General features: G+C 46.6%; 2 protein-coding genes across 6 annotated transcripts in view; one reads left to right on the top strand and one right to left on the bottom strand.

The window, feature by feature from the left end:
- Nucleotides 1–4,492: 4,492 nt before the first annotated feature.
- LOC130295608 (acyl-coenzyme A thioesterase 1-like) lies at nucleotides 4,493–14,438 on the bottom strand. Of its 5 annotated transcripts, none has more exons than XM_056546476.1 (3): nucleotides 13,889–14,438; nucleotides 8,117–8,319; nucleotides 4,493–5,799 (listed from the first exon to the last, which is right to left on the bottom strand). In XM_056546476.1, the coding sequence occupies exons 1-3, from the start codon at nucleotides 14,397–14,399 to the stop codon at nucleotides 5,197–5,199; spliced, it is 1,317 nt and encodes a 438-aa protein (XP_056402451.1). In that variant the 5' UTR covers nucleotides 14,400–14,438; the 3' UTR covers nucleotides 4,493–5,196. The 5 variants fall into 5 exon arrangements, with proteins under 5 accessions (XP_056402451.1, XP_056402452.1, XP_056402453.1 ...); XM_056546477.1 differs by lacking the exon at nucleotides 13,889–14,438 and adding an exon at nucleotides 13,603–13,751; XM_056546478.1 differs by lacking the exon at nucleotides 13,889–14,438 and adding an exon at nucleotides 13,592–13,742.
- The window catches only part of HEATR4 (HEAT repeat containing 4), a 58,878-nt gene continuing 54,080 nt past the window's right edge, over nucleotides 14,362–19,159 (top strand). Inside the window, exon 1 of the mRNA XM_056546474.1 lies at nucleotides 14,362–14,400. The gene's annotated coding sequence lies outside the window, so the exon portion shown is untranslated. The remainder of the gene's footprint in view (nucleotides 14,401–19,159) is intronic.

The following is a 19,159-nucleotide window of genomic DNA, read 5'->3' as shown; positions in this document are numbered from 1 at the left end:
TAATTCTGGTACTAGGATGGTAACATAGGATGTATATGTGTTGTTAAAAACCGGTATAGTTACTATAGAAGGGCGTCTTTGAAGGAAAAATAGTATCTTAGATAGTGCCGAGTGCTGATGTGGAACAGTTTATGGCGGTCGGTTAGTACTGCGGCACAAGCTATTTGAGACAGCAATAAAACCGTTATAGAAAATATAGAAGATGTCTTTTACCTGTGGTCTTTTACATTTGAGAAACCTTGGCGTTGGTGTGCGGGCTCTGGTGTGTCCTTCATATAAGGATATGCTGGCGAATGTCTCAATTTTAACATCAGTGTTGAGGGATAGCCAATGTCACTGTATACATCTACCACAGTAGTGCACCCATATTCCTGTATTGTATAACTACCAGTGCCAACCTACTGCTTCTGCAGATTCCGGAGCTTGAATGTGAACATCGTAACTGTGAGTAACATCCCAGCTGCTTCAATGATTCCTTTACAGGTAATCTGAGCACAAGGAGAATGACAAATGTTTTCTTTTTTCCTTTTTCCTATAGGTACTTCTCTCTGGAGAGTACAACCTACGAGGGGCGTTCTACTTGCCTGACGACACGTGTGCAGCAAACTTGCGCATTCTATGGTTAAATACGTCTGAGGATATACAGTATATGCATGTGTACTTCTTTACAGGATTACTCACTAGGGGCCGCATATACAAGTTATTCCTTTGCAGGTTGCTCTTCCATATGTTGTTCTTCTAAGTATTGCAGCTAGTGAACTATATGATACAATATTGAGCGCAACGCCACCCTGATGACGTCAGCAAGCACTAGCTGACAGAAACGCGTTGAAGGGGGTGCAAATATATGTGCGTTATATCAATACAGTGATCCCTCAACTTACAATGGCCTCAACATACAATAGTTTCAACATACAATGGTCTTTTCTGGACCATTGTAACTTGAAACCAGACTCAACATACAATGCTACGGACAGTCCAGATCTGCGAAACGTGTCAATGGCCGGAAGAACTGACCAATCAGAATGGGCATTCACTGGTAAATCACCTGTATTACTGAAGTGCATGCACTGACTGGCTGTCTGGTAGCGCCCCCTACAGTACAGGGAGGTATTACATGTTCTGTACTACTTCAAGTAAGGGCGGCTCCATTTTACTTTTTTAGGACATTGAGGGAAATTTATCAATACCTGTGCAGAGGAAAAGTTGCCCAGTTGCCCATAGCAACCAATCAGATCGCTTCTTTCATTTTGCAGAGGCCTTGTTAAAAATGAAAGAAGCGATCTGATTGGTGGCTATGGGCAACTGGGCAACTTTTCCTCTGGACAGGTTTTGATAAATCTCCCCCATTGTGTGTACTATCCAGAACCCTGAAGAAGCGCCTGTCCTCTACATAGACCAGTGTTTCCCAACGAGAGTGCCTCCAGCTGTTGCAAAACTACAACTCCCAGCAGGCCCGGACAGCCAAAGGCTGTCCGGGCCTGCTGGGAGTTGTAATTTTGCAACAGCTGGAGGCACTCTCGTTGGGAAACACTGAAATAGACAGTGATTACAGCTCCCAGCAGATCTTTATTACTTTTATATGTAAGGATTTACTTTATCTATTTTAGTTATCTACTTATTTTTCTTTAATCCTCACTTTTTCCTATTTTTGGATGACATTTTGGTGGCTTCAGAACCAATTACCAGGTTTCCATAGAGTTCTGGTCTCAACATACAATGGTTTCAACATACAATGGTCGTCCTGGAACCAATTAATATTGTAACTTGGGGGACTACTGTATACTGCTGTTGTAGTTAAACCATTTAGTGCGGTGTATTTGTCTACATCTGACATGACAGAACCTTCATGTAAATCCTGAGAATTAGTTATACTCAGGTATCTTTTTGATATAGCAGTTGCCTTGTGTATACAATACGAATCCTGGCAACTGCTATATACCTTATGCTCATTTTTTAATGGTATGGGGCTCACTTTAGTGCAATATTTTATAGTACGTATATCATTAAAAGTTAAGTTTTAAAGGGGTACTACTCCGTCCCTAAGACATCTTATCCCCTATCCAAAGGATAGGGGGATAAGATGTCTGACCATGGGGGTCCCGCCATTGGGGACCCCTGCAATTTAGCATTCAGCACCCACCTTGCGGAGCTGCATGCCGCATTGCCAGCTCAGAATCTGCAGTGTGAGGACCACGGGGCTGGAGTAACGTGACGTCACAACTCTGCCCCCATGTGATGTCACGCCCCACCATGCAAGTCTATGGGAGGGGGCCTGACGGCCGTCACGCCCCCTTCCATAGACTTGCATAGTGGGGCCGGGGCGGTGCGTGACAGTGAATGGGGGCGGAGTCGTCACGTCACATTACTCCAGCCCCGTGGTCCTCACACAGCAGATTGCGCTAAAATTAGCAATTTTGGTTTTGCTGCCGAATTGAAAATCCTGCATTCTGGTGAAAAAATCTCACGTAATATTCCATAATCACTAGTGCCCAGAGAAGAGACAAGTGTGTGGATAAAACATGTCCAGGGATTAAATAGAGTGCAGGTGCAGTGACCGTGAAAAAAACTAATTTTATTAACATTAGCCAATAATTTACATTTAAATAATTAGCAAATTATTTACATTTAAATAATTGATTAAAGATAATTTTTTCCCCCAAAAAACACAATTATTGTAATTGAGCTGGTGTGAAATTTGTGATGTAAAATGGACTCTCAACCTTTGAAAATATCATGTAAAACATACAATTTACATCACCACGCCCACTTTTGCAACACTGGCGTGACTAGTATAAACACTTAAAGGAGTTCTCTAAGCTAAAACTTTTATCCCCCGCTGTGCCCGGGCTGTAAAACTATACATAATAAACTTTCACTTACCTGCCTAAGATCCCCCGTGGTTCCGATATCGCCGCCTGTGCTCCGGTCCCTGTCAGCCTCCTCTTCCTGCGGGTCGGTGACTTCACTCAGCCTATCAGCGGCCGCTGATAGGCTGAGCGCAGAGTGAAGTCAACGACCCGTAGGAAGAGACCGGGACCGGAAAACGGGACGGCGATATCGGAACAACGGGGGATCGTAGGCTGGTAAATGAAAGTTTATTATGTATAGTTTTATAGCCCGAGCACAGCGGGAGTTAAAAGTTTTAGCTTAGAGAACTCCTTTAATTTCTAATGTTAACTTTTTTTGCACCAAAATTTTGGCGCAATACACAACATTTTTGACATGAAGAGTTTTGAATATTTCCCCCTGTGCAGAGTGTCCCAAAGGTTTATAGTCACAATGTATTCCTTCCTCCAAAACTGCGACGGGAGTAAAAGGGCGCTGGACACACGGCAAGAGGAAAGGAATCCGTTGCATCATGTGAAACGCGTTGCATCATGGGTGAATAGACAGATTCCTTTCCTCTCACCGTGTGTCCAGCGCCCTTTTTCTCCTGTCGCAGTTTTGGAGGAAGGTATACATTGTGGATCTTACATAGACGTGGAGCGGCTGCAGGCACTTGTGATTATACTCTGTTCCATAGTTACACTTGGTGGAGTGTAACTTTATGGGGTAACCTCTAACTTACCCTGACATATGTTCTAACGTTATATGGGTACATGCACACCATGATTTCACTGTACGGGTGTCGGATTCGGCTGGGGAAGGGGAAAACCGTGCGCTCCCGTACCCCAGCCGGACCTGTGCTGAAATCTATTGACTTTAATGAGCCAACCGGCTGGGGTACGGGAGCGCAAGGTTTTCCCCTCCCCCAGCCGGATCCAGCCCCCCCTACAGTGAAAACGTGGTGTGCATGCACCCCAACACCACGGAGCTCTGTCTTTATTTTGTTTTACAAAAAAGACAAAAAGGAGCACTCCATGGTGCAATAAATAACATATGTGGGAATGCTAATGATGATAGAGCACTTACCAATGTAAGTTGTGCAAATGCCAGCACAACTTGGATGATAGCATGAAGCAGATCCCTCTGCTGCCACTCCACAATAAAAAAAAAAAAACGACCTCCAGACCAGTGGATAGTAGGGCGCTGAGGGACCAGGCAACAGTTGAAGCAATCAGCTTTATTCCCAACATGCAACGCGTTTCGCGCTAGTGCGCGAAACGCGTTGCATGTTGGGAATAAAGCTGATTGCTTCAACTGTTGCCTGGTCCCTCAACGCCCTACTGTCCACTGGTCTGGAGGTTGTTGTTTTTTTTATTTCGTTTTAGTCTGTCTTGAAATGTTTATAGTGTCCTGGTATAAAAGTCTATTATTACTTCTGTATAGAGATAAGTAGAGATGAGCGAACTTACAGTAAATTTGATTCGTCACGAACTTCTCGGCTCGGCGGTTGCTGACTTTTCCTGCATAAATTAGTTCAGCTTTCCGGTGCTCCGGTGGGCTGGAAAAGGTGGATACAGTCCTAGGAAAGAGTCTCCTAGGACTGTATCCACCTTTTCCAGCCCACCAGAGCACTGGCAAGCTGAACTAATTTATGCAGGAAAAGTCATCAACTGCCGAGCCGAGAAGTTCGTGACGAATCGAATTTACTGTAAGTTTGCTCATCTCTAGAGATAAGGTTTCCAGTCTGAGGCTTCATGCTCAATGGCCCAGATTTATCAAACTGTGTGAGAGAAAAAATGGATTTTCCCACAGCAACCAACAGCTAAAGGCAACATATGGGTCAGGTTACCGGCCGATCCTCAGTGTATTTTATGCTGCGGATCCGTTACGTGTAACCCTACGCTTACTCCAGTGGAAAACACTTTTTTATTTATTTAAAATCAACTGGCGCTAAAAGATTAAACAGATTTGTAAATTACTCCTTTATAATAATCTTAATCCTTCCAGTACTTATCAGCTGCTGTATGCTCCAGAGGAAGTTGTGTAGTTCTTTCCAGTCTGACCACAGTGCTCTCTGCTGACACCTCTGTCCATGTCAGGAACTGTCCAAAGTAGTAACAAATCCCCATAGCAAAACTCCTGCTACAGACAGTTCTTTACATGGTCAGAGGTGTCAGCAGAGAGCACTATGGTCAGACTGGAAAGAACTACACAACTTCCTCTGCAGCTGATAAGAACTGGAAGTATTAAGATTATTAAATAGAAGTAATTTACAAATCTGTATAACTTTCTGCCACCAGTTGATTAGTAAAAAAAAAAATAGATTTCCACCGGAGTACCCCTTTTAGGCTTTCATAGAAAAATAGGTCACCATTTGCTCTCCAGGACATGTTTTTGGTTTAGATGTTTGTGGAAGAATGCCTGAATTCTTTGCCATGAGTCCACTTGTGCCAGTGCATGAGCCTTCGGTTCCCCTCCCCAAACCACAGGGAAACCAACAAACACATGCATAGATATTTGACACAAGGGGAAATATGGCGGCTCAATGTAATGGCCAGCTTTGGGATAATACACAACTTCTGGCTTTTCTTTCCCTTCGGCTTCCAGAAGCTGGCATGCTGTTTGGGCATGGAAGTCGCTGTTCCAATTCCGGTCATCCTCGCCCACAATAAACAGAAACTTGCAGTCGGCTTTTCCAACAGGTATAAGGCTCTTGCGGTTAGCTTCTTCTAAAGGATTATACACTACATCACGTATATCAGCCACTCCAGGCTTTGGGTATGTTGCATTTTTAATGTCATAGCCAATAGGAAGCAGAGTATTGTCCTTATAGTGAAGGGCAGCTCCAGCATTAGCCACCGAGCCATTTACAACAGCCGTCGCAGTGATGCCTTTAAGGAAAGAGGCCATAGACAGGACTAAGTCTCCCCCTTTAGAATGGCCAAACAGACCTATTCCTGGACCCTTCACCTGAACAAGAGAAAATAGGAAAATAATTGTTTGTATCCTTTAATATAAACACTTAATATATCAAATACCTAGAGAAAAACCATCTCTTCTTAGCATTGTAAGCTATGATGTCTAAGGTGTCCGTGATACAACAGATTGTGCTTTACTGAAAGCCATAGAATTGGCTTTATAATATGAAAAGGGTGACAATATCTGGCTGTGGTACTGTTACCACAGACAGATATTGCCACACTTTTCATATAAGGGTGCATAACTGCTGGTTTTCTTTTAATTGAATTACGCTGAATTCTTATGGCAGTAATTATTATGGTTGTATAAAATGTGCGTGGTACTTATTTCGGACATAATGGGCCTCATTTACTAAGCGGAAACTGACCAGTTTTTGTCGGGTGCGACATGTCAGCGCCAGGAAAATCTGACAAACCCAACATTGCACTGTGAAAAAACGGAAAAGTGGCATGGTCTGTCACAAAGGGGCGTGGCGGGCCCAGAAGGGGGCGTGGTTTCACAACCTGACGTATTTACTATTGAATTCACAGAAAATCCTCTGGATAAATGGCTGGAAATTTCCACCGAGAAAAAGCTGGTCAGAAAATGTTCCCGACTTTTTCCCCATAGTAAACAGAGAGGAATCCTGCAAGTCTGAAACATTTCCCACTAGTAAAAACCCGACAATCTTAGTCAATGAGGCCCAATAAGGCCAATTTACGCAGACAAGAAAAAAAGTCACATCTTGGATGCGTTTTGGAAGCGAAGCTACATTGAAGGGGTTGTCCATGGAAAACAACTTACCGTATAGAACTCGAGTATAAGCCGACCCGAATATAAGCCGAGGCCCCTAATTTCACCCCAAAAACCCAGGAAAAGTTATTGACTCGAGTATAAGCCTAGGGTGGGAAATACATCATCCCCCCCATGTAATCATCCAGACCCCCGTCATTACCACCCTCATCATCATCATCACCCTGTCATCATCCCCCCTTCATCATCATTACCCTGTCATCATCTCCCCCCTTCATCATCATTACCCTGTCATCATCATCCCCTTCATCATCATTACCCTGTCATCATCCCCCCCTTCATCATCATTACCCTGTCATCATTACCGTCATCATCCCCCCCTTCATCATCATTACCCTGTCATCATCCCTAACCACCCCCTTCATCATCACCGCTTGTCAATGTCTGATTTAACAGTGGTCTTCAACCTGCGGACCTCCAGATGCTCCAAAACTACAACTCCCAGCATGCCCGGACAGCCATCGACTGTCCGGGCATGCTGGGAGTTGTAGTTTTGAAACATCTGGAGGTCCGCAGGTTGAAGACCACTGCCCGGGCCTTCGTCATTATTCAGACCCCCTCCCCCCTTTAGTTTTGTACTCACCTCCGCTCGGCGGGACGTTAGGGTGAGCTGGTCCGGGCCATCTGTGCTGCAGGGACCGTCCGGTGGGGAGGGATAGTCGTTCCGGGCTGTCCATCTTCACCGGGGTTGCTGGGAGTTGTAGTTTTGAAACATCTGGAGGTCCGCAGGTTGAAGACCACTGAGGGCGGAGAGTTCACTCAAGTATAAGCCGAGGGGGGTGTTTTCAGCACGAAAAATCGTGCTGAAAAACTCCGCTTATACTCGAGTATATACGGTATACCCTATACCAGTGGTCTTCAAACTGTGGCCCTCCAGATGTTGCAAAACTACAATTCCCAGCATGCCCGGACAGCCGTTGGCTGTCCGGGCATGCTGGGAGTTGCAGTTTTGCAACATCTGGAGGGCCACAGTTTGAAGACCGCTGTCCTATACAGAGCATAAGTGTCTGATCATGGGGGGGTCTGACCGCTGGGATCCCCCGCTATGTCCAGAGTGGGGCTCTGGCTCTCTGCGTGTCACAGAGAGAATGTGTGCTGCAGACCATACATACTCCATTCATTTCTAACGGAGCTCCTGAGATGCTCAAGTGCTGTACTCGGGTATCTTCGGTGTTCCCGCAGAAATGAATGGAGTGAGTGTCATCTGCAGCATGTCCTCTCTCAGAGAGTCAGGGACCCATTCTAAAATTGGCGGGGGTACCAGCGGCTGGACTCCCCATGGTTAGACACTTATCCCCTGAGCTATTCCATGGAGCCGGGAAGGAATTTTTTTTACCCCCGGTGTAGGGCAATTGGTATCAGCCTCATAAGGTGTTTTTTTTTTTTTGCCTTTCTCTGGATCAACACAGTAAGGAGACAATTGGAATATCGACTGAACTTGATTGACTCTGATCTTTTTTCAGCCTTATGAACTATGTAACTATGTGAAGGATACTACTGATATACTAACACCCACCTGAGGATGCTGCAGCATATAGTTCACTGCTTCTTCAAAGTATTCCAGACGAAACTCCTTCATTTTTTTAGGTAGATCTTCATAGTTATAGTAAGCTAATGCCAGCGTGGCAAAGCCTCTACTGGCCAACAGGCTTGCCTTGTATTCGAGGAGGCCTCCGCCTATACCTGGAACCTCAATAATTCCTGGAAATGGACCTGGACCTATGAATATAAAATTGTAACAACTCAGATCTCTGACTCAAGTCCATGTGGCAAAGCTAATGAGGGACATTAAAGTTGTAGGACAATCTTTGCCTATACTCTTTGGGACACACAAAAACCATAGAGAAGGATCCACCGTTCAGGACTCTTTTCAACACGTTCATAACCTTGTTGTAGAGGTACAAGAAAAAACTCTCCCACCATAGTACCCACTACTGATTTCAATAGGTGCAGTGTAATGCAGCCTTTCTCCTGTAATGCAGGGGGTCCCTTTAGAAGGTGGTCTCCTAAAGACAAGCCAACAGGTCCTGCTTCTCTGGCCACTGGCTGTTATTGTCCGGGGAAGCTGTACCTAAACATACATTTCCACTGCAGGAGACCGTAGTGTTACAAGCCAGTTTCTTTTTCAAATAAATCGCCATTAATGTAATGCCTAAATGTTCCAGGTCCGCCAGAGCTGGGGACTTACCTCTCTGTCGTCCATATAGCTTTAAAAGGGTATTCCACTGCCTCAGCGCCCGGAAAATTTAGTTCCGAACACTGGGTGCGGGCTACGGCGGTTGTTACATCATGGCCACGCCCTCTCGTGGTGTCATGACACCCCCCCCCCCCCCCTCAATGCAAGTCTATGGGAGGGGGCGTTGCTGCCGCCTCGCCCCCTCCCATAGACTTGCATTGAGGGGGCTTGACGTGACGTCATGACCCCGGCATTCGGAACTAAATGTTCTGGACGATGGGGCAGTGGAGTACCCCTTTAAGGCTGCTTTCACACACAGCAGTTTTTATGGAAAACTGTCACTGCAATTTTTGAGCCAAGGCCAGAAGTAATGGGAAATATAAAGGAAGGACTTCTACTTCTCCTTCCTTCTGGACCCACTTCTTGCTTTGACTCCAAAAAAATTCAACATTAGGGGTTCTCCAAGTTATCAAAAAAATTTTTATCACTTAGGATACGATAACAGACAAAGTAAAAAAAAAAAACCTATGAAACTCCTTCTCCACTTCCAGAGCAGTCACTCTGGTTATTTACATGGCTGCAGCAATAAAGTGCCTTAAAACCTACATGACTAATGCGGCGGTATATGGCACAAGTCCCCCCCTGTCCACTGATTGGCTGCAGCAGTAATGCGGGTATATGGGCGTGTTATGGCTGCAGCAATATAAACAAAGTCGGCAATCATGACCAATCGGTGGTGGTGGATGCAGCAGGGGATTAAGATGTTGGGTATATCTGGATTTAATATTTTATTACACTTCTTAGCAGTGGCTTAATTTAGTTATGAGTCAGAAAAAAATCCTTAAAGGGGTACAGCAGCCAAAATTAGCTGATCGCAGTAGGTCCGACCGCTGGGGCCCCCTGCGATTTCCAGGAAGGGAACCCATCTCGCTTAGTAAGGAGTGCATGTCGTCTACCACTAGACAGCACGCACTCCATTCATTTTTATGGGAGCGCCGATTATTACCAAGTGCTGGACTTGGGCCTATTCTGAGCTCCCATAGAAATCAATGGAGTGTGCGCCATCTACAGCACGCGCTCCTCAGTTAGAGCTGGGGCCCATTCCAGACATCGTGTGGGGCTTCATCGGTCGGACACCCCATGATCATCTCCTTTTCCCCTATCCTGTGGATAGGGGATAAGTTAATTTTGGGTGCAGTACCCCTTTAAGGATCTTTTCGCACGTACAGTATCCTGTTCATATTTGATGTGCAGGATTTGAAGCTGCAGATTTTATGTTTCAGATTTCAATGTAAACTAAATGACTGAGCACAGCTTCAAGTCTGCAGCATCAAATATGCGCAGAATACTGTACGTATGAATAGACCCTAAGGGTGTATTCACACGTACAATATGCTGCACATATTCGATGCTGCAGATTTTATGCTACATATTTATACACTGTACCTGTGTATAGACCCTAAAGCGTACCTGTCATTATAAAAACTTTTCAAAACCGAATGACCATGGATTCAGGAGTTTGTCTGGCGCAGAGAGGAACCATCAGGCAGCCAAGTAAAATCAATGGATTTATTAAATGCAACGCGTTTCGCTGCGCATGCGCCGCTTCATCAGGCATCAATGAAGCTGATGAAGCTGCGCATGCGCAGCGAAACGCATTACATTTAATGAATCCATTGATTTTACTTGGCTGCCTGATGGTTCCTCTCTGCGCCAGACAAACTCCTGAATCCATGGTCATTCGGTTTTGATTTTACTTTTACCCAGGAGGGCTGCAGTGGACCTTCTTCTACATTTCTTCTGCATTTTACCTTGTTGTGTGTGGGCGCACAACCAACTTTGGTAAGCGGCTTGGGCATTACCGTCCCCTACCCCCACTAACAAGATCTGCTGATCCCGCACATGAGGCGCCTTCCTCCCTCTCTCTATAAAAACTTTTGACATTTCCAAGGGACTCGTAATGTCTCCCCGCTGTGTCTATGTGAGCAGGGCGATCCCATACACAGAATGGGGTGAGAACGCACCAAGCGCATTCTACTGATCGGTCGCTGTAGGAACATTCAGACCCAGAGTGATTACAAATTTTGATGTCTATACGACATATCAAAGTTTTTTTTTTTCTTTTTTATAATGACAGGTACATTTTAAGAGGGCAAATAAAGAAAAGTTGTTCCCAGGAGAGGTTTTCCAGGGACAGGCTTTTTGGAGCACAGTCACAGTACCCGGAGGTAAATAATGTATAAAGCCGGAAGCATTGGCGGTGGGGGCACCAGCTGATCTGCAATAACCCATTGTCACCTTTACACAATGTACACAGCCAGGCGACAGATTTACAGAGGTTTACATCAGAGCAGTGTTTCCCAAATAGCCTGCCTCCAGATGTTGCATAACTACAACTTCCAGCATGCCAATTTAGCCTAAGGCTGCAAAATTGCGGATTTATTTTCAATTTTACTATGCATATTTTTTTTTGTTTCACCATAGATTTTATAGTATAATGAGTGATGTCATTACAAAGTTCAATTGGTTGTGCAAAAAACAAGCCCTCATATGGGTCTGTGGATGGAAATATAAAAGAGTTATGGCTCTTAGAAGGTGAGAAATGAAGGTGCCTGTGTCCGTAAAGGGGTACTCCGCTGGAAAACTTTTTTTTTAATCAACTGATGCCAGAAAGTTAAACAGATTTGTAAATTACTTCAATTTAAAAATCTTAATCCTTCCAGTACTTATCAGCTGCTGTATGCTCCACAGGAAGTTCTTTTCTTCTTGAATTTCCTTTCTGACTGTCCACAGTGCTCTCTGCTGACACCTCTGTCCATGTCAGGAACTGTCCAGAGCAGGAGAAAATACCCATAGCAAATCTATCCTGCTCTAGACAGCTCCTGAGATGGACAGAGGTGTCAGCAGAGAGCACTGTGGTCAGACTGAAAAGAAATTCAAAAAGAAAATAACTTCTTCTGGAGCACACAGGAGCTGATAAGAACTGGAAGGATTAAGATTTTTTAATAGAAGTAATTTACAAATCTGTTTAACTTTTTAGTACGAAATGATTTAAAAGAAAATGTCTTCCAGTGGAGTACCCCTTTAAAAGAGGAGTCCAGTTTTGGAAAATGTAACCCCTATGCAAAGGATAGGGGATAAGTATCTGGTCGGGGGCAGGGCCGGATCATCATTGGCGCTCATTGAGCGCCTGGCTCTGGGCCCCGGGCCCGCAGGGGCCCCCCGTCACACTCGGGACATCCCTGTGTCCCGAAAAATCTTTTCAGCACACAAGGATGTCCTGGTGGTTACCTCTCTGTGGCGGCCCCCGCGTTAACTTTAAAAATGCAGGGGCCGCCGGGAGGTAGCGCACGCAGAGACCTCACTGGCGTACCGTGCGTGCGCCCGTAGGAGAAAAGCAGAGCAGAGCATCGAGGAGGACGCGCGCACATGGTAAGTGACCAGCAGCACATCATCTTCAGTGTTCCGACCTACGCTCCTCCGGTCCCGGGATCTACTGCTATGGCCCATAGGTCCCCGGAGCGGTGGTCGGAACACTGAAGTGGGGCAGTAACAGGCATACAGCCTCCAGCCATACACTGTATATGGCTGAAGGCTGTATGTCTGTGGGGGAACTGTACTGTACCTAATGTGGGGAGCTATACTGCACCTAATGTGGGGGAACTATACTGCACCTAATGTGGGGGAACTATACTGCACCTAATGTGGGGGAACTGTACTGCACCTAATGTGGGGGAACTGTACTGCCAGCCTAATGTGGGGAACTATACTGCACCTAATGTGGGGAACTATACTGCACCTAATGTGGGGGAACTGTACTGCCAGCCTAATGTGGGGAACTATACTGCACCTAATGTGGGGGAACTATACTGCACCTAATGTGGGGAACTGCACTGCACCTAATGTGGGGGAACTGTACTGCACCTAATGTGGGGGAACTATACTGCACCTAATGTGGAGGAACTGTACTGCCAACCTAATGTGGGGGAACTGTACTTCCAACCTAATGTGTGGGGACTTATACTGCCAACCTAATGTCGGGGAACTGCAACCTAATGCGGTGGAACTATACTGCACCTAATGCGGGGGAACTATACTGCACCTAATGTGGGGGAACTCTCGGGGGCCCATCGTAATGAAGTGCTCCATCTCCCAGGCAGCCTTAATCTGGCCCTGGTCAGGGGGGGGGGGTCCCAGCGGTCGGACCCCCGCAATCTAACCCTTATGCCCTTTCCTTTGGATAGGGGATATATTTTCTTACACTGGAGTACCCCTTTAAGGCTTAAGTGGGCTATGTCTTTAAGAGGTTTAACGAGTGCCAATCTATGAGATCTGTGCTCGTTTACAACATAGCTGGGGCCATGTTATAAGGCACTAACTCGAAGCTCATCCACCCTAAAGCAAAAACTAGACGAACAATGGTGTCATTTATATTACAGGTCCCTCATATTGGACAAGGGTTTTTGGGACTGGGACTGCCACCTGCATAACGTTACACCCTGGGCACAGCCAGTAATGCCTCAAAAACATCACTTTCTGGCGAAGCCAAAGGGGTCCGCACAGACATATCAGTCCCCTCATTGTAGGAAGCGGACCCCTTCATATGGCGGGTTATAACACAGGTAGATAGGGCGGACACTGGGGCCAAAACAACCCATCTTCTTCCGCCAGGGCTAGCCCCAGTCCAAGGCACAGTCCCAGCCGCCCCTCTATACATCTGGATACTATCCTATCAACAAATGCGCAAATTTGCTTTAGACATTGTTCACATTATGGTTTCACTATACATATTCAGACGGAACAACTCTTGCTGACGCATTTCGGACCTCTCATAGGTCTTTAGTCATGTCATGTTCCGTCTGAATATGACCCAATAAAGCTATCAATGCTGGGACATTCCCTTTGCTTTGCGGTTTGAAGCGCTGGTTCCATAGCCCAGGTTTATCAAACTGTGTGAGAGAAAAATCAGAGGGATTTTCCAGCAGCCAATCACAGCTCAGCTAACGAGCTGAGGTAAAGTGAAAGCTGAGCTGTGATTGGTTGCTGTGGGATAATCACTAAAAAAAATTTCTCTGACAGTTTGAGAAATCTGGGCCATGGGTGTGAACTCACCGGGCGGCAGGAAGAGGCTCCCCCGCACCCGTCCCTCCCGCACCGGCTCCCGGGTCACTCCTTCCCCCATGAAGCTCCTGTCCTGGGCGGCAGCAGCCAGCAGAGCCCCGGGCGGGCAGTGGGCCTGGTGCAGGGAGAAGCGCAGCTGGAAGGGGCTCCGCACGTCCTTCTTCAGCAGCCGCCTGAGGGGAGTCTGGGGCTCCAGGGACCACAGGGGCCCCTCCGGCTCCACTCCGGTGTAGCTGCCGCCTTCCAGGGCCGGGCTCCGGCTCAGCTCCAGCTCCCCGCCGCTGTCCGCCCGGTACAGAGCCACGGAGGTGAACAGTTCCCCGGCCTCATCGGTCAGAGCGGTGCGGAGACTGACGTCCTGCCCGGGGCTCAGACCGCGGACCTGGAGCTGCAGAGGCTCGTCATAGAGACAGCGGCCCGGGGACACCCGCAGAGACACCCCGGACATGGTGCGACCGGAGCGGGGGACAAAGAGCAGAGGTCTGCGGAGCAGGGAGAGCATGGTGCGGCCTGTGCAGTCATGTGCTTTGTAGTTGACACAGAGCCCACCAGGTTAATCATAATCTAAAGCAGTGTTTCCCAACCAGGGTGCCTCCAGCTGTTGCAAAACTACAACTTCCAGCATGCCCGGACAGCCTTTGGCTGTCCGGGCATGCTGGGAGTTGTAGTTTTGCAACAGCTGGAGGCACCCTGGGTAGGAACCACTGACATATAGTAATAGGTATCATACACATATAATGGTAATATACACCCCCGAGTGCCAGTCATTGTGCCCACATAACCGGGTATAGTGCACAAAGGTCAGGGCAACAACTGGACTATGGGACCCAAACCTAATCTGAACAGCGCTGTACAAGGCCGTGTATATTTATTGTCTAGGGCAGTGTTTTCCAACTAGGGTGCCTCCAGCTGTTGCAAAACTACAATGGAGTTGTAGTTTTATAACAGCTGGAGGCACCCTGGTTGGAAAACACGTCAAGGGCAGCAACAGTACCAGATAAGACCCTGTACTGATCATAGGTTTACAGAAGAAAAGAAAAACAGCGGTGTGTGTGTGTGAACGCGGCCCATTAGGGCACAGGAAATTTCCGTATTTTAAATTTTTTTTCACCATCTATACCAGATCTCCAGTCCATATAACAGTCCATTTAGCTAGAACAATGGGATCCAAGCAGTAGACTGCCTGTGTGGTTTCCATATGCCTTAAAGACCATCTGTGGCCAAAACAACTTATAAGTGTTTGATCGCAGGGGGTCCGACCGCTGGGACACCCTCGCTCTCCTGCATGGGGCCACGGCTCTCCAGTGCAGGAGGCATACTGGCTGCAGCATGACGTCGCGGCCGACACGGCTTCTCCGTGTAGTTCTATGGGATGGGGGGGCAGCAGCGTTCGTGCCTCCCCCATAGAACTGTATGTGGAGGGGCGTACCGTCGACCTCTCTAGTTCGATACTGAGCGCTAATGCGGGGGCCCCATTCAGGAAATCGCTGGGGTCCCAGCGGTCGGACCCCCGCAATCAAACACTTATCCCCTATCCTGTGGATGTGCTAAAATGCTGCAGATGTTTCTCGTTTTATAAGCCACAATTTGGTGCAGATCTGGCTTTAAATTTTACCTTGCAGTAAAATCCATGGTAGAATTAAAGAAATGGTAAAATGAAAACCACTATTCACAGATCAACATTAGCAGCCGTATAGTGACTTCATACAGTGATGATTTTGCCTAACCGCGACTCGTCTCGGAATCTGTTAGGCCAAGTTCACGTGGCAGAATGTCCGCATGAATATTCCGCAGCAGCAGAGTCCCATTAATTTTAATGGAATTCTGCTGCTCTGTTCACATGACAGAATTTCTGCAGCAGCAACTTCTGCCCCAGAAATCCTAGTTCTGGCGGCCGCAAAAACATTGAAGCTGTTCGATGTTTTTGCGGATACCACTCAAATGCATTGCCATCTATGATCTGTAATTTTCTGTGCAGACATTCGACCGTGTGAACATAGCCCAAGTATATGCGGCATTCTGGACAAATTAATGTGGCCACGGACTTCTCCCTCTTTGTGGAATTTCCGCGTGAATACTTAGCACGGAAAAAAGTGCTTTTAATTCATTGCTTAAGTAAAATTTAGTAAATTTCACACTAAATCCGCATCTTACTAAGAAAACAAAAACCCCATTCGCTTCAATGGGCTTCCGCAGCTGAATTTGGCAAAAATATAAGACATGATATTATATTTTTGCCAAATACAGAATTTTAGCTGAGGAATGTCTGCAGTGTAAATGGGACTTAAGAATCCACATGCAGAATTTCCACGCAGACGTTCCACCGTGTGAACATAGCATTAGATAAACATCGTCGAGTACGTTTGTGCTGAGGAAAATTTCTCTATGGATCTGCGAACTTCCTCCTCCGTGATAAATGAAGAAGAAATTATGTGGAATCTTCGATTTGCCACAGACATAAGCCAAGGGGAATCCTCTAGCCAATTCTGTCAGAAGATCTTTCGATGATATTCAGATCTGCGTTGGAAGTTTTGTAGCTGGAATTCTGACCCATAGTGGGGAGATATTCAAAAACGACGTTAATTTCTGTTCCAGGGATATCACCGTATTTTTCGCCCTATAGGACGCACCGGCGTATAAGACGCACCTTATTTTTAGGTGCAAAATCTAAAAAATGTAAGATTTTGAACCCAATAGTGGTCTTCAACCAGCGGACCTCCAGATGTTGCAAAACTACAACTTCCAGCATGCCCGGACAGCCGTTGGCTGTCCGGGCATGCTGGGAGTTGTAGTTTTGCAACATCTGGAGGTCCGCAGATTGAAGACCACTGCATAGGAGGTAATACTCACGTGTCCCCGCCACTCCGGACCCGTCACCGCTGCCCTGGATGTCGCTCCATCGCTGTCGCCGCGTCCCAGTCGCTCTGCTGCCGGCCTGCTGCTGAACGTCTCTGCTGCTGGCCGGGTATCCTCGCTCTCCGTCGCCGTCGTTACGCATGCCGACGCACGTACGTACGTGACGACGAGGAAGGAGAGCGCCGGCCATACAGGGGATCCCTGAACGGAGAAGACACCGAGGAGGCAGGTAAGGTCCCTCCCGGTGTCCTGTAAGCATTAACCCGGCTATTCAGTTGGGCTGTTCGGGACCGCCGCAGTGAAATCGCGGCGGTCTCGAACAGCCCGACTGAACAGCCGGGTTAGTGTCACTTTCCCTTCAGACGCGGTGGTCAGCTTTGATCGCCGCGTCTGAAGGGTTAATACAGGGCATCACCGCGATCGGTGATGTCCTGTATTAGCCGCGGGTCCCGGCCGTTGATGGCCGCAGGGACCGCCGCGATAGGGGTGTATTCGCCATATAAGACGCACCGACTTTTTCCCCCCAGTTTTGAGGGAGAAAAAGTGCGTCTTATACGCCGAAAAATACGGTAATCACAATTAATTTTCTCCTCACATTTTCATAGGTCTCTTGTGCTGCTATGAAAATATGCAAGTCTATTTTCTTGCCACTTTTGGTATTTTTCAAGCTAAAATTAGCCCCAAATTTTTTTCTTTGTGCCAAAATCTGTAGTTTTGCCACCAAAACTGCAGATTTTGCTGCCAAATTGTAAATCCCATAAAATTCTGTCAGAAGCATCTCACGTAATATTCTATGATTACTAGTGCCCAGACAAGCAACAACTGTGTGGATAAAACATGTCCAGGGGTTTAATATGAGTGCAGGTGCAGTGACCATGAAAAAAAAAAAAATTTTATTAACATTTGCCAATAATTAATATTTACATTTCAATAATTGATTAAATAACACTTTTTTTTCTACCCCCCAAAAAAAACTCAATTTTTTGTGATTTCTACACTTAGAAAGAGCTGGTGTGAAATTTTTGATGTGAAATGGTCTCTCGCCCTTTGAAAATATCATGTAAAACATAAAATTTACATCACCACACCAACTTTTGCCACTGGAGTGACTAGTATAAACACTTTGTAGTAAGCTTTTTTGCGCAAACATTTTGGCGTGAAACACAACATTTTTGACACGAAGAGTTATGAATATTTTCCCCTGTGCATAGTGTCCCAAAGGCCAATAGTGTCCCGGTAGAGAAGTCTATTATTACTTCTGTATAGAGATAAGCTTTCCAGTCTGAGGCTTCACACTCAATGGCCCAGATTTATCAATCTGTCTCAGGACAGAATCAGTCTGGTTTTCCCGTAAGCAACAAATCGAAGGTCAGCTTTCATTTTACCAGAGCTTAAAGGGGTACTCCGCCCCTAGACATCTTATCCCCTATCCAAAGGATAGGGGATAAGATGTCAGATCGCCGCGGTCCCGCTGCTGGGGATCCCCGCTGCGGCACTGCGCTATCATTACAGCACAGAGCGAGTTCGCTCTGTGCGTAATGACGGGCGATACAGGGGACGGAGCAGCGTGACGTCATGGCTCCGCCCCTCGTGACATCACGGCCTGTCCCCTTAATGCAAGTCTATGGCAGGGAGCGTGACGACCGCCACGCCCCCTCCAATAGACTTGTATTGAAAGGGGCGGAGCCGTGACGTAACGATGCTCCGGCCCCTGTATTGCCCGTCATTACGTGCAGAGCAAACTCGCTCTGTACTGTAATGATAGCGCGGTGCCGCAGCGGGGATCCCGGGGCTCCCCAGCAGCGGCACCGCGGCGATCTGACATCTTATCCCCTATCCTTTGGATAGGGGATAAGATGTATAGGGGCGGAGTACCCCTTTAAGATATGAAACATGAGCTGCAATTGGTTGATGTGGGCAAAACCAGACAATTTGTGTCCAGATTGTATTTTGGTCCACATTTTGAGCTGTAGAACGGGCAAAAAAAAATGTAAGTCACACTCAGGTAGACACAGCGGCACTTAAAAAATGTAAGCTCTTGTCAAAAACACAACCATTATATATATATTATACGGCAGACTGGGACATTACTATAAAAAAGTTTTACACCAGACAACCCCCTCACATTCCCCTCATTTGCATTAGGTAAGTCACTCCTTCTTCCCAGAATTGCACATCTCTCAGTGAGGCCAGCCCTGGTAGACCTGAGTTGCTCCACAATTGAGTAATTGAACATCGCAGTAGTTGCTTGAACTTTCTTTCTAAACATTGCGCATAAATGGTTGGGGATCTGTCTGGTGGCCAAGTGAGATCCCAGGCAGATACAGTGGGGCAAAAAAATATTTAGTCAGCCACCAATTGTGCAAGTTCTCCCACTTAAAAAGATGAGAGGCCTGTAATTTTCAT

Source organism: Hyla sarda, chromosome 11, assembly GCF_029499605.1.
Source record: "Hyla sarda isolate aHylSar1 chromosome 11, aHylSar1.hap1, whole genome shotgun sequence".
NCBI classification, from domain to species: domain Eukaryota; kingdom Metazoa; phylum Chordata; class Amphibia; order Anura; family Hylidae; genus Hyla; species Hyla sarda.
This window is presented reverse-complemented; position numbering and strand designations above follow the sequence as displayed.

Excerpts from the sequence above, each read along its gene's own strand:
- LOC130295608 (XM_056546476.1), bottom strand. The coding sequence starts at position 14,399 with ATGCTCTCCCTGCTCCGCAGACCTCTGCTCTTTGTCCCCCGCTCCGGT. Across the intron at positions 8,320-13,888 it reads GAGCCTCTTCCTGCCGCCCG|GTCCAGGTCCATTTCCAGGA; the intron begins GTGAGTTCACAC and ends TTATATTCATAG. Across the intron at positions 5,800-8,116 it reads ATATGCTGCAGCATCCTCAG|GTGAAGGGTCCAGGAATAGG; the intron begins GTGGGTGTTAGT and ends TCTCTTGTTCAG.